Genomic DNA, 13,404 nt, shown 5'->3' with positions numbered 1-13,404 from the left:
CATCCGGTCATGTCAGATTTTTAAAATTTCATTTCATTTGTCAGGGCATACTCATGCCACATAGCATGTGTAGAGGTCAAGGGACAACTTGCAAGGGACAGTTCTCCTTCCACCATGTGGGTACTAGATTACTCATCAAAAGCTTGGTGGCAGAAGCCTTCACCTGCTGAGCCAACGTGCTGACTTGAAAACCTGCTTTAAATATCCAAATGTTTCTTGTCTTTGCCTCATGGCATCATTACCAAACCTCCCACCTAAAGGAGAATCATCCTAGTATGAGAAGGACCTGCCCCAAGAAAGAGTCTCATGTCAAGGACAGCTCCTATGGCCCTGGAGTGAGGCTACACTGCCCTGGTGCCACTAGGTCACCAAATGCCCAAATCAAGCTCACACACCACAGCTCTTCATTGCAGTTGGGAGAATTACCCCTGAAACTTACCATGTACCCAAATTCAATGGATGAGATCTTGGCCTGTACAATGGACCAAAGTCCCCAGAGGAAATGAGAGGCAAGAGCAAATCTGCAATCACAAACGTGAGAAGCACATAAGCCATTTGAGGTCAGTCAGGGAATCAAAGAGGTCATCTTAAACCCCAGCCATGCTATCAGACATCTTTCTTATGCTATAAGTGCTGTCTTAGCCCTTTTGTGGGACTGTATGTGAAAGGACTGGAGTCTTTCCACCTCTGGCCAGCTACGGGAATATTTACTGGTGTGAATATACCGAGCTGCCTGGCAGGGCACACAGGACATTGGGGTGGCCATGCTCTGCTACAAGAACCACCAGCTGACAGTAGCTCCTGAAAACCCATGCACTCAGCAGGAAGCTGTTCCCTGAGCAGGATTCTCTAGCCCACAGTCACCCACACCTTTCCAGAGCTCCTGCTAAAGTTGAAATAATAGCAGATGAGTGGAGCCATAACCACGTTTCCAGCCTCTCTTTGCAAAGGCACACACCAAACACCACTGACTGACAACTGGCTATACTTGCCAACACACAGCAAGGAAAGGCTTACCTGTTGACTTCAAGCAACATGTCTTCTTTTGTAGCAAACTGCTCTTCACTACTGAGGCTTTCAAAATCATTTTGGAATGTAGTCAAGTAACTGGAAATAAAATGGAGCTTAAAAAAGAATTAACTATGTTAGGATGGATGACTGTTAAAAAACACTGCCAATAGTAGCTGCACATACACAGCCTTTGTGCGGCCAGAGTGAGAACAGCAAGGCCAAGATGGCTTCTGATCCTAAGGCCCATGGCATTTATCCATTAGCTTTCATTAGGTAGGGTATACAAAAGGGTCAACATGAGCATCACAAAATAACACTACTCAAGGGGGGCTGGAGAGGACCACTGGCTACTCTTTAAAAGGACCTAGATTTGGTTCCACAAGGTGGTTTACAACCTTCTGAAGCTCTAGTCCCAGGGGAGCCAATACCCTCTTCTGATCTCTACAGGCATTGTATACACAGAGTGAACTGACATTCACGCAGACAAAACACTCTCACACATAAACACTCAAAACAAGAAGTCCAGAAGGCTATACACTTGAAAGTATCTACAGTGGATTAAAGAAAACAAAACAAGTACTCCATTACTCAACATACACAGAGCTAATATTTGACAGACACACTCACAAGCTTTCCTTTACTGTTTGCTTATGTATTTATTTATTTGGGGGATCAAATCCAGGGCTCTGCACGTGTGGGTCAAGCTCTCTCCTACTGAGAGAGCCAACCCCACCATCGTCTCAATGGCTCAGAAAAGATGTAGCTAGAAAGCAGCTGCCTTAAACCTGCACACTGTTCTACAGTCTGAGCACTGTCTGTTCCCACCACCACCTGCCTCTGGCTGAGAATCCCTCCAGCTATTCCGACAGCTCTGAACTCTGGTGCCATCCACTCTATGGGTCTAACTTCTCTTACACCAAGCCTAGACGCAATGCCCCAAGCAGACCTGTCATCCCCTGTTCCTCCTGATCCTCACAGAAGCTTGGCTGCCTGGCTTTGGACATATTCAAGTTCATCCCCAACAGCCTTAAATGGTGACCAGAAGAGAGTGATGACACTATCTGACGTCTTAGCAAGGTCCCATTGGAAGGGCTAGCCCTGGAATAGAGGCTGCTTCCTGAAGCTTCTTCATGGGCTCCTGGCTGGATGCTGCCTGCGTGACTGACATGGAGCTTGTTCACACCTGTCCTCACGGGAATCATCTGAGCCACCATGCTGCAGCTGTGACACTTCAGTTGACTTTCCCTGCTCACTCCCTGCCCTGCCCACTTTCAGGACCAAAGCCCGTCAGGTTTCCTTCCAGGCTTCAGAGATGGGCTGAGAAATGAGGAAAAAACTCCAGGAAGAAATTCCCACAAGAAATGGTTCTCCACATAACCAGTCAGCTCCTTGAAATCAGGATTGGAAAGGAACCATTCACAGCAAAGCTCCTGCAGCAACACACAGGCTCACGCAATAAAGCAGGGTGCTCAGCCTATCCCACATGCCTAGGAAATGGAGCTTTTGGCAAATCCTGGAGGAACCACAGGAGGTCTAACCTTCCTTTGACAGAAGCAGGTGTCCACAGCTCAGGGAGTTAACAAAAGACGGACTCAGACGTCCAGTGTGCATCCACATGTTAACAAAACACAACTCAATTATTACTATATTTATTATTAGGGATTGAACCCAGGGCTTCAATAGGCTTTCTCTATGTAGCCCTGGCTGTCCTAGAACTCACCCAGTAGACCAGGCCTGCCTCTGCCTCCCAAGTGCTAAGATTAAAGGCGTGCGCCACCACTGCCCAGCTCAAATAGTGTTTTTAAATATAAACAAAATGGTTTTTCTAACCTTGCCATAATTTAAGCAGCGCCATCATGTGGCCGGAGTGCGGCTGAGTAGCACAGCACAGTACTCATTCTAGCATGCAAGAAAAAGACCCACATGGACGCGTTTTTGTTTTTTTCTGTAATGAGTAAAGAGAATATCTTTTAAAAACAAGCATGTGCCAGGGTTGGTGGAGCACGCCTTTAGTCCTGGCACTCAGGAATCAGAGGCAAGTGGCTATCTGAGTTCGAGACCAGCCTAGTCCACAGATTGAGTTCCAGAAGAGCTAAGGCTATACAGAAAAACCAAAAACATTCGTCTTGGAAAACAGAACTAAATAAATAAATAAGAAAGAAAGATGTAATTCTAACCGTGTGAAGCCAGCTTACGTAAAGCTAACTTATAAATACAAATGCTTCTCCTACCTGTTGTTTTCGGGAAGGATACTTCTGAATGTTCGCTCTGAAGAAAGGATACTTCTCATAGGTATAATCATACATCCATTCACAGAAATGATTTCCAATGTCAAATCCCCTGAAAGAGAGGACAGGCAAGGAATGAGGCGTGCTACAGGCCCTGCAGGCTCCCTGAGCAGAAAGGGAAAAGCTAAATGAGGGCTGGGGACCGGCTCCATGGTGAAGAAAGCGCTTGCTGCTGCTGTTGCAACTGCCTGCTAATTTCAGTTCCAGGGGACCTGATGGTCTCTTCTGGCCTCTAAGGGCCCTCAGTACTAGGCATAGGCACACATGTAGTGCGCACAAATACATACATACACACACAAAGTATATTAAAAGCTGAATGGCTGAATTAGCCTTAAATGGGATCTCTGATCCCCAAGGTAGGTTTCCAGAGTAGATCTCCCCAATCTAGGCATATAGCTTATAAATATACTAAATGGTTATGTTTTTTATATGGGCTTCCTGGGGTAATAAATTGCCCCAACACAGGAGTATGGTAGTGTTAATTACACAGACAGCTGATTTGGTAAGCAACAGAACCACAGCAGACGGAGAACCAAAGGTGCTACCTGAATGCTACTTGGGCACCTGAGCACAGTGCTTCTGTGGCAATCAGTACTCGTGTCAGGAGAACCATCTTGGCAGCCCAGAGGAAGTGGCAAGCTTCAACTGCTTGTGAGCGCCTGCTCTAACTGCATGGGAAGGCTGTGCTGACTCGCCTCAGGGACAAACAGCTGCCTTTTAGTGTGGAGGCTTTTCTCTTAGTGTGCTGTGTGAGCCTAGACTTGCTCTGTATGACAAGAATGAAGTGATACTGACGCTGGCATTTGACTATAACACATTACCTGTAATTGTAACTGCTGTACTCAAAGTCAATAAGCATCAGCTTCCGCCTTTCAGAGTTCTCCTGGCCTTCCAACAATAAGATATTACCTACAAGAGATTTGGGTGACAGACATTTTATTGTAACACAAGGCTCCACCCTTGGGCAGCTGAGTGTGATTTTCACCCCAAATAATTTCAGCTTTGGTCCTGAAGACATCATGGACATACAGAATACAAGTTTTCTCATGGTAGCGGCCTAGCTCTAAGCAGGAGGGCTCCAGTTCCTACTCCCTGTCCTTCGGGCCCTCTGCAAATTATAGAATAGAGCCAGACCTCCTCAGCTACTATCTGGAGCAGTACTTTCCAAAAGCTTCACAGAGCGTGTGTTAGAGTGCATCTGGTTTCCTTATGTCAATCTCCCAGAGCCTTGGAATTGGGTTGCTGTCATCAACTGCCCAACTGGGGCCCAACTGATTGTCCCTGCATGCTATCCAACCCAAGAAGACCAGAGACAATGAATGGCCCTCTGACTTTTCCTCCAGCAGGCGGTGAGGGGGCCTGGAACCACACACCTTGCTAGTTCTGGCTACTCTCCCCCAAGGTTTCTGACAGAAGTAGTTTCTAGATTTGGCAGCATATTCCTGATGCTTCCATGACAATGAAATCGAGAACAGGAGGAAGGCACCCAAAATTGTATAAGATGAATGCAACCTGTCCTTCCTATCTTTTCTACACTTGGCCATCACTCAGACAGGTGACTTGGTCCAGACTCCTCTCTGGTGATGATGAGCTGCACACTTCATCACTATGGGGACCTGGTGTGGCTGTGGCTAACAGGCAAAGCTGTTACTGAGATTTCTATACCCTGCTCTACCCCATTAGTGGGCAAGACAGGATCAGCTAAGTACTTTAGCTCAAATTAATGGCTTATTTATGAGGAATCTTCATAAGAAACTAATCTAGGGGCCGGAGAGGTGGCTCAGTGGGTTAAGAGCACTGATTGCTTTTCCAGGTCTTGAGCTCAAGGATTCACCCAGGAGCCAACGGAAACAGAGGTAGAGACCAAACATTAAATGGAACTAGGGAGTCTTCAGAAAGAGTTGGGCAAAGGATTAAAGGATCTGAAGAGCCTATACAATCTGGGTCTTCTGCTTTGCAGCCTAAAGTAGGACTATCTACCACAGGCGTTATATACAAACAGACACATGTGGTTGCATCCCAACTCCTAGTTTAAAGACAATTTTTTTCCAGATTTTTCTAATATATATATTTTTAATATTGTAAATGCAAGCAATACTTATTCATTTTTTTAATGGTTTTCAGGTGTTCTGGGTCTTTTTAGAGTTCTAAATTTTTTTAAAAGAATTTTAGGGTTTTTTAGGGGATCAGGACTCTTTTTAGGGTTTCAGGTTTTTATTTAGGGTTTTAAGTTTTTTTTTTTTTTTTTTGGTTTTTCGGAACAGCTACTTATTTAAGAACTTGCTTTTCTAACTATTACTCAGAAGGTTTTCTTTGGTACAAAGTTCTAGCTCGTTTTTGTGCTAAACTTCACTTGCTCGCTGCATCTTATTTCAATGAACTTAGTACACCTGTGCTGTTGTCTTCCATGCTTCACACATATACATCAACGGTCTTTTAAATATAATACAAACTTCATCTTTAGCATGCAATGGCAATTCTTACCTTCTTGACAGTCATTATGACAAAATACAACTGGAGATCTAGTATACTGCAGCAATGACCTGGAAAAAGAAAGCCTCACTGTTACCCATGTAATTCAGTAAGGGGAATGCATACTCTCATGTGGCCAGCACAGAGTCTGCATTCCAACCCAGCACACCCATTCACATCCAGGAAACATTGTGTCGTTATATGTCTCAGCAGAGAACCCACTCAGGTCGCTGCACTGCAAGCTTTTCCCATTGGACTACTGTGCACTCTGCTCATAGTCTCCTGGAACACAGCCGCCTCGTGAGCCTTCTAGATGCTTCTAGAACGGTTTCCTTCACAGCATGTACCAGAACTAGACAATTGCTTTTATCCTAATAAAGCAGGAGTTCCTTAAAGGTCTTGGCACCATTTCCACCTGGCATAGCGCACAGGCCTGCACCTAGCCTCACCAGGAGGGCACAACAGGGGTTTCTACTCAGAAACCAATCTCAAGAGTTTCAGTGTTTCCCAATGCTTAAGTTTAGCCTTCCATCTCCCTGGCCTACTACCTCTACCCATCACTCCTGTTCTAGGTACAAACACCTCACTTGACCTTGGACATTCAGGGTTGGAGATATGGCTCAATGATTAAGCTCACTCACTTACTTACTTGTAGAGGATATTGAGTTCATGAGTTCAGATTTGAAAATAAAAATCACATCTTTCAAAGACAAATTCACCCTGCCCACCCACAAAAGCCAGTTGTAGTCACACACATATACCTTTGATCCCCACACAGAGACAGAGGCAGTCTGATCTCTAGAGTTTGAGGCTAGCATGGTCAACAAAGTGAGTTCTAGGACATCCAAGTGTCAGGAAAAGAAAAAAAGAAAAAGACAGACGCGCAGGTTTTTAATCCACCCTGTTTAGCAGGACTTACTTGTGAGAGAACATTTATGGATTCTGTAGATGAGGAGCTACCATAGCAGGGTGGGGACAGAAGGCTATACTCACCTCAGGTTCTCGAGCTCAAGAGGCAGGTTGTAAGAGAGGATCTTGTGCAGTTGCTGAACTCTGGCCTCCCTGCTGAATTTGAGTCTTAGTACTTGATTCAGGTATCTGCCATAGGAAGGACAAAGACCAGTGCTAAGCTGAGCAGGCATATTCTTAGGCCTCACTCAAGCACCCAACTCTAGCCAGTTCCAGTGCCAAGGAAGCCCAGTTTCTCTAGGAAAGAGGAGGGGGATGGTGGCCCTCAGTACTCAGGGAAGCTAGCTTTCCACCCACCCACCTGATAGCAATTTTGCAAACAAGTCTTCATTCTTGGTCCAGGAATTGATACATGCAAAAAAGACTTATTCATGAGACACACACCACAAGTAATGGCATGCACACCCATGAACCAAAGGGGTCTCTGAGCACCCTGGCAGATGAAGGGACGCACACCGGGGTGAGAGTGATGAGGATCAAGTAATCTCCACACTTACTTTTCCATTGTTCCAAAAAGCCATTTTGGTTCCTTATTGAATGGCATTTTCATACCATGAAATGTGGCCATTTTCTCAGCTATTTCTGCAGAAATATCTGGTAAACGTAACTCTTCAGTGTCCAATCGCCGGCTCTGGAAACAGGAATCAGGAACTGCCATTTATGCAAGCAACCTAACAACTGTACTAAGACCGCACCACCTTAGAACCAGGAACCAGTTAGAATAAGTTATTAAAGTCTCACCCAGCACACAAAATGTTCTTTTTTGGGTGCATGCCTTTAATCCCAAGAACTCAAGAGCCGACAGCAGGCAGGTCTGTGAGTTCAAGGCCAGTCTGGTTTTACATAATGAGATCCTGCCTTCCAAAAAAAGAAAGACAGCATCTCCACAGGTGATGGCCCAATAAGTGCCATGTACTTGTATAGAGAGGAGCACTGTGTACAGAGAGGAGCACGTCGATTTCATTAAGAACCTAAGGAAGTTTCTTCTTTAATGAACAAGAAACACCATTCATGTGACATGTGATAGATTTCTACAGCTACAGCTCACTTGTCAAAACTGGTAGCTGAACATCTTCCTATCAGGGAGGCCCTAGGTTCAATAGGGCCACCAACTGCACCTGCTGTGTGGGTTGCTATGGAACAGGTGTCAGTGTGACAACTAGGTAGAAAGGTGGGCATGGAGGTCAAATCCTAGTCTGTAGTCATTGTGCTGACCCCTGATATGGTCTGAGGCCTGAGGCCTGGCTATTCCTGACAGCCCTTCCACAGGGTGTTCAAGGAATCCTGTGGTCTAGAAAATCCTCTTGGCTTCTCCCCACAAGCTGCAGGTCTCAAGGTGTGGTCTCCCTAAAGGTATACAAAGCAGAAGGTACAGGGTAGGATGAAGCGCTGCCAGTCAGAGATCCTGCTCAAAATCTTGCTTCAACTTCAAAGATATTGAGGCAGGCATGTGACTACATTCCTCAGTGCCTTGTTTCCTGTTATATAGAATAGGAATGATATTCAGCTCTCTCAAGAGCTGCTTCCAGAATGAAGGCGATGGCCTACCTAATCCAGGGTAAATCTCAACAATTGGAGGGGTCTCACACATAAACCCAAGATCCATGCATGGAACTTAGTTCTCAATTCTGGAATCCTTTCCAAAGCATTTTCAACAAACCACACACAAGGAATTGACTGCCACTCACCAGATACTGTGCACTTCTGAGGACAGTTCAAGAGGCTTTAAAAAATGCTACTTCAGATACTTAACACTTATCAAAAGGAATGTGCTCCCAGAGACATGTGTCCTGAGCAAAGCTAGGCAGTTTATAAATCCCACATTTAGTGTTTCAAATAACATTTAATATTCTTATTTTGCACACAAGAAGCGAGTCCACCCTGTTGTGATTTCCATAATCTTACCGGGATAAACTGCTCCAGTCGGCCTTGGGGAAAGATGCCAAAGAGTTTTGGCCCAAGTGACCTCTCTGCAAGAATGGCAAACATAACACTCTCCAGAACCATCGCCTCAGCCCCCTAAAACAGATGGCAACAGAGCCGATATTAGTGTTTTCCTAGACAGGAAGTGCTAGCTCAGGAGCAGGGTCCTCCAGGCTGCTAGGCCTTCTTTGGCATGGGCAATGATTCTCCTTCATCCCTCCCTCCATCACCCAGTAGCCCCCCTTTACTCACACACACACACACACACACACACACACACACACACACACACACACACAGGGCTTATACAGGATCTAGCTCACAGCATTATACTATATAGATGATGTTTAAAATTAAATTTAAGTCACTAGTTCCAAAAACACAATTTTTCCTCCAAGTAATGTTAAGAATAAAAAGTTCTCTAACCCAATACATTACATACTAATACTCTGTAGAAAATACTTTAAGACTAATTAAAAAATTGGTTTCTTACTAAAAAAGTTCTGCTCATGCTATTTGTTTTGAGAAAGTCTCGGGTAGCCCAGGCTGGCCATGAACTATGTAGCAGATGGTTTCTCCTGCCTCTTCTGGGATTACAGACATCCTATGCAAGAACTCTACCAATTGGAACTCTATCCCCAGCCCCAAACCGTGTAGTCCTAAGTGCCTGTGGTTATCCTATGTTACTATGCTCACTGTATCTTAGGGAGACAGTTACTGGGCTATCCACTAACAGAAGCCCTTTCTCATGTCAAATGGTACTCTCCAAAGCAAGTCACTTTATAAACTGGCTTATTAAGGGCCACTGCTTTTTATTGTGTCTATTCATTTTACAACATTATTTTACTGTGTCTATTCATTTTACAACATAACTGAGTCTCACCCTTGGCCTCTCACCAAAGACAACAACATCCATTCTGACGAGGATGACTTAAGTGCCTCTCCACTGAATACCCAGTAAGCTTGAATGCTCCAAAGGCTGCCTGCCTGCCTGTGGATTCTAGTTTTGAATTTCAAATCTTGTCTCTGTTAAATTAAAGCCATTATGCTCTTCTTTAGATTTATTTTATGTGTATGAGTGTTTGCCTGCATAAGTATATGTGCAGTGTGTGTGCCTGGGGCTTGAGGAAGTCAGAAGGCACTGGATTCTTTGGGAGTGGAGTTCAGGGTGGTTCAAGTTACTGTGTGGACACTAGGAACTGAACCTGGGTCCTGTAAGAACAAGTGCCACTTAGCCACTGAATGTCTGTCTCTCTAGCCTCCTCCCTCCATCTTCTAGCTTTAATCCTAATAACTCATAGAACTATGACTTCAAAAACCACCTTTTCCCCCCAATTTATATTCATTCCTGTCACCCTGAAAACAGCAAATTAGGTAGGGTATGCGTGTGAGTTGTCATCTGTTAAGCGTAGTGGGTGGAAGGGCCTTTGGCTCTCTCACAGAGCCTTGTTCATTTATTGTCTTAGGTCCTAGCTCAGACACCATCTTAAATTTCACAACTTTATTTTCTACAGGCAGGCAGTTCTATGCCACAGAGCCCATGTGGAAGTCAGTGGGTAACTCTTGGGCGTCAGTTCTCTCCTATTACCTTACAGGCTCTCTCAGACTCAGGGAGCCAGACCTGTCAAGTGTCTCACTTGGCCCCAATCCCACACCAACAAGGATGTGTGTGTGCACATGCGCGTGCGTGTCCCTCCTAAAATCACAACTTTCCCCCTTCTTCCCAGCTTTCAGGTGATTCTGATCGCTCTTTAGTTTGTTTTTGTTTGTATTTGTTTTTGTTTGTTTTTAAGAGGCAGGGTTTCTTTATGTAGCCCTGGAACTTGCTCTGTAGACCAGGCTGGCCTCAAACTCAGAGATTTGATCACCTTTTGTTATAAAATATGCTATGGGTGAAAACAATCCCAGGTAATCATGCTTAAAGCATCCACATTACAAAACTCGGGGTTTGGGAATTTAGCTCATTGTTAGAGCATTTGCCTAAGAAGCTGAGGTTCCTGTGTTGGGTCCTCAGCTCTGAAGGCTTAAAAAACAAACAAACGGACAAAAACTGAATTCAGAAACTGAAGACGAGCTCATTATGCAATGGCAGAATGCCACAGCTGACAAGACAAAGCCGTCAAAGCACACAAAATCATAAGTCAGTCACTTCCCCTTCTGTGTGGACAAGTGCTTGTTCCTAATCCCTACAATTACAGCCTAACTGTAATCTTGTATAATCCCCATATTAGTCTAATTATACCCTGTGAGGCTCAATCTGTATTGCAAGTGTGTATATTTGACAATAGATATTATTAATTTGTTCAGACTATAAGGAATTGGGTATCGCATGGACTTGTATCTTTTTGACAACACCTAGAGGTTCAGCAGATGAAATGTTCTTATTGCTCAACTAACCCTCGTAACACATTGGTTTAGGAGGGACAGTTACTGCAGCCCTGTCTGACCTGAAGCCCGATACTGCAGAGACTCTCAGGGGAGCTCAAGCGAAGGCCCTCAAGGTGTCCTCTGCTGTAGTCCTCTCCCCTGTAGGCTGGGAGCAGTCTCCTCGGCGCCTCCTACAGTGGAAACTGCAAAAGCAAGCAGAGCCTGACCATAACTGAACAAGAGGATCCTGGAGTAGGCAATCTCCCAGGTATGGCTCCCTGTAGCTCTATGTCATCTGCAGAACTCCCCCTCCCCCACACCCACATTCTAACTTTCAGTATAATCATTTCTAAGCTTCTTTTGTTTAAAAATCCAGACTTTTGTTATGATTAAAATCTCTTTTCCAGCTTCCCACACTGCAGAGTTATTACAATGACCATGAGGGTTCAACTTTGTCGGAAATGTTAAATTTTGTACTTTTCTTTTCCTTGTGGCAGTCTTATGTAGCACTTGTTGACCTTGAACTTGTTATAGCTAGCCCTGAACTTCTGATCTTCCTTCCTGCTGGGATTAAAGTGTGAACCACCATGCTTGCTGATAGAATCCAGGGTTTGTACACAATATGCAAGCACTATCCACATAAAAAGAAAAAAATTAGAGAGAGAAGAAGAGACACGAGAGAAGAGAAAGAGAATGTGCATGTTTGTGGCTGCCTACATGCCACAATATGGGGGTCAGAGGACAACTTTCAGGAGTTGGTATTCTCTTCCCATCTGGGGCACTGGGGATTGAACTCAGAGGGTTGGGCTTAGTGGTGAGTTGACTTTACTCGCTGAGCCATCTTGCCAGCCTTTTCTGGTTGGTTTTTGAGACAAAGCCTTTGCATTATTGTCCAAGCTACTCTTAAATTTCCAATCTCCCTGCACCTCCTGCATCAGTTTCTCTAGTTACATATTGCAGGCAGGCAACACAATACTTGACCTCACATGTTAGATTTTAAAGTTCTGTAAGTCTATCAGTTCCTGCCTATGTGCATGGCAGGACTGGCACTGGTACCTGGATTAATATCCTACCTAGACTCTTGCAGAGCCCATTAACCTGCACACACATGTGGGGCCCAGACAGAGATATAAGCAATTTCAAGCCCCTGATGCTCTCTGTGGTGGCTATGTGAAGCAAGAGAACAGTAATCAGAACAAACAGGGCGTGGCCCCCAGCCCAAAACTCCATATCATCCACTGGGCCAGTCACAGGCTAGTGCTACCTTTTTGGAGAAATCAATACCTTACTTTAGTTTCAGATATAAAACTTAATCATTCATTCATTCATTCATTCAAAACACAAAATGACTAAACAGAACTACAGAAGGAGTCAAGGCCATGAAGGGACAGAAGGTGGGTTGTGAGAGACAGGTTATGAAAGGGCAGTGATTTCCGGACAACACTGAACTGACTGAGACCCAAAAGTGCAGGGTGCAAATGAGCTGAGTTCTGATGGAGGAAGTCTGGAGCAGTCAAGGAAGTAAGAGAGTGGTTGCTCAATTGGGCAACCAGGACAGTCAGGAGCAGTCTATGGGACAGACAGGAACACGTGAAGCAATATACACTGAAACCTTATACACCGAGCAAACTATCAGAGCAAAAGAGAAACTGACTTATTCTGAGAACTCCCTCTCTACAGCAATGGTCTTGAAGCAATCACAACAGTAAGAGCCCTGAGGGCCCAGGTAATATCAAGGAAGGGGAAGTGGAAAGAGTGTACTAGCCAGGAGATGAGCAGGAACACTCCAACAAGCTGTCTTCATGACGTGGCCTGGCTGTTACACTTGAGAGCTCACGGCACCTATGGTTTTCTACATTAAGACCTGCACAAAATCAAGCCAGTCAACATTCCAGAGCGGAGGGCAGTGGTTGTTACATGGTACCACTTCTACCTGAGGGGTTGTTTTAGCAGTTATTGGCAGTTAATGGTTTCTGTGGAAGGGAGAGTCAATTTTCTAAGTATGTGGCCCTGGCTGGTTGCCATGTTCTAATAGATGGCCCACATCTATGTGCATGCTGGCAGTACTAACTGGACTGGACTCTAGGAGTTGTTTTTCTTAAAGAGGACACATGTTAGGTGGGGTCTGGAGGAGTGGAAGAGGAATAAGGGGATTGAGATACATTATATAGTGAGATTATGTGATTGAGATACATTATATAAGGAGTGAAGATGACTCCAAGGTTAACAGCACTTGTTCTTGCATAAGACATCGGTTTGATTCCCAGGACCCACATCACTCACAATCTAACTCGTTTCAGATTTAATAGTCTCTTCTGACCTCTGAGGGCACTAGGCACGCACATGGGGCACTTGCAAGCAAATCACCCACAAA

The 13,404-nt window shown here is 44.8% G+C and overlaps 1 protein-coding gene across 18 annotated transcripts in view; it reads right to left on the bottom strand.

Annotated features, from left to right (window-relative positions):
- The window catches only part of Chka (choline kinase alpha), a 42,785-nt gene that overhangs the window by 1,139 nt on the left and 28,242 nt on the right, over positions 1–13,404 (bottom strand). For 11 of the 18 annotated variants that reach the window (NR_073190.1, XM_006531646.1, XM_011248599.3 and 8 more), the window contains 8 exons: positions 8,646–8,759; positions 7,238–7,371; positions 6,765–6,869; positions 5,784–5,842; positions 4,121–4,208; positions 3,243–3,351; positions 1,018–1,124; positions 440–521 (listed from right to left, as the gene is read on the bottom strand). Coding sequence is in view for 15 of the 18 variants with exons in the window: in XM_006531646.1 (XP_006531709.1) it covers positions 440–521; positions 1,018–1,124; positions 3,243–3,351; positions 4,121–4,208; positions 5,784–5,842; positions 6,765–6,869; positions 7,238–7,371; positions 8,646–8,759 (798 nt within the window). In the remaining 3 variants the exon portion in view is untranslated. Of the gene's footprint in view, positions 1–439; positions 522–1,017; positions 1,125–3,242; positions 3,352–4,120; positions 4,209–5,783; positions 5,843–6,764; positions 6,870–7,237; positions 7,372–8,645; positions 8,760–11,110; positions 11,234–13,404 lie in introns of all 18 variants that reach the window. The other 7 variants (XM_030250724.1, XM_030250726.1, XM_030250728.1 and 4 more) reach the window with 2 other exon arrangements.

This window comes from Mus musculus, chromosome 19 (assembly GCF_000001635.26).
Source record: "Mus musculus strain C57BL/6J chromosome 19, GRCm38.p6 C57BL/6J".
Lineage (NCBI taxonomy): Eukaryota > Metazoa > Chordata > Mammalia > Rodentia > Muridae > Mus > Mus musculus.
Note: the sequence above shows the minus strand (reverse complement) of the source record. Positions and strands in the feature narration are given on the sequence as shown.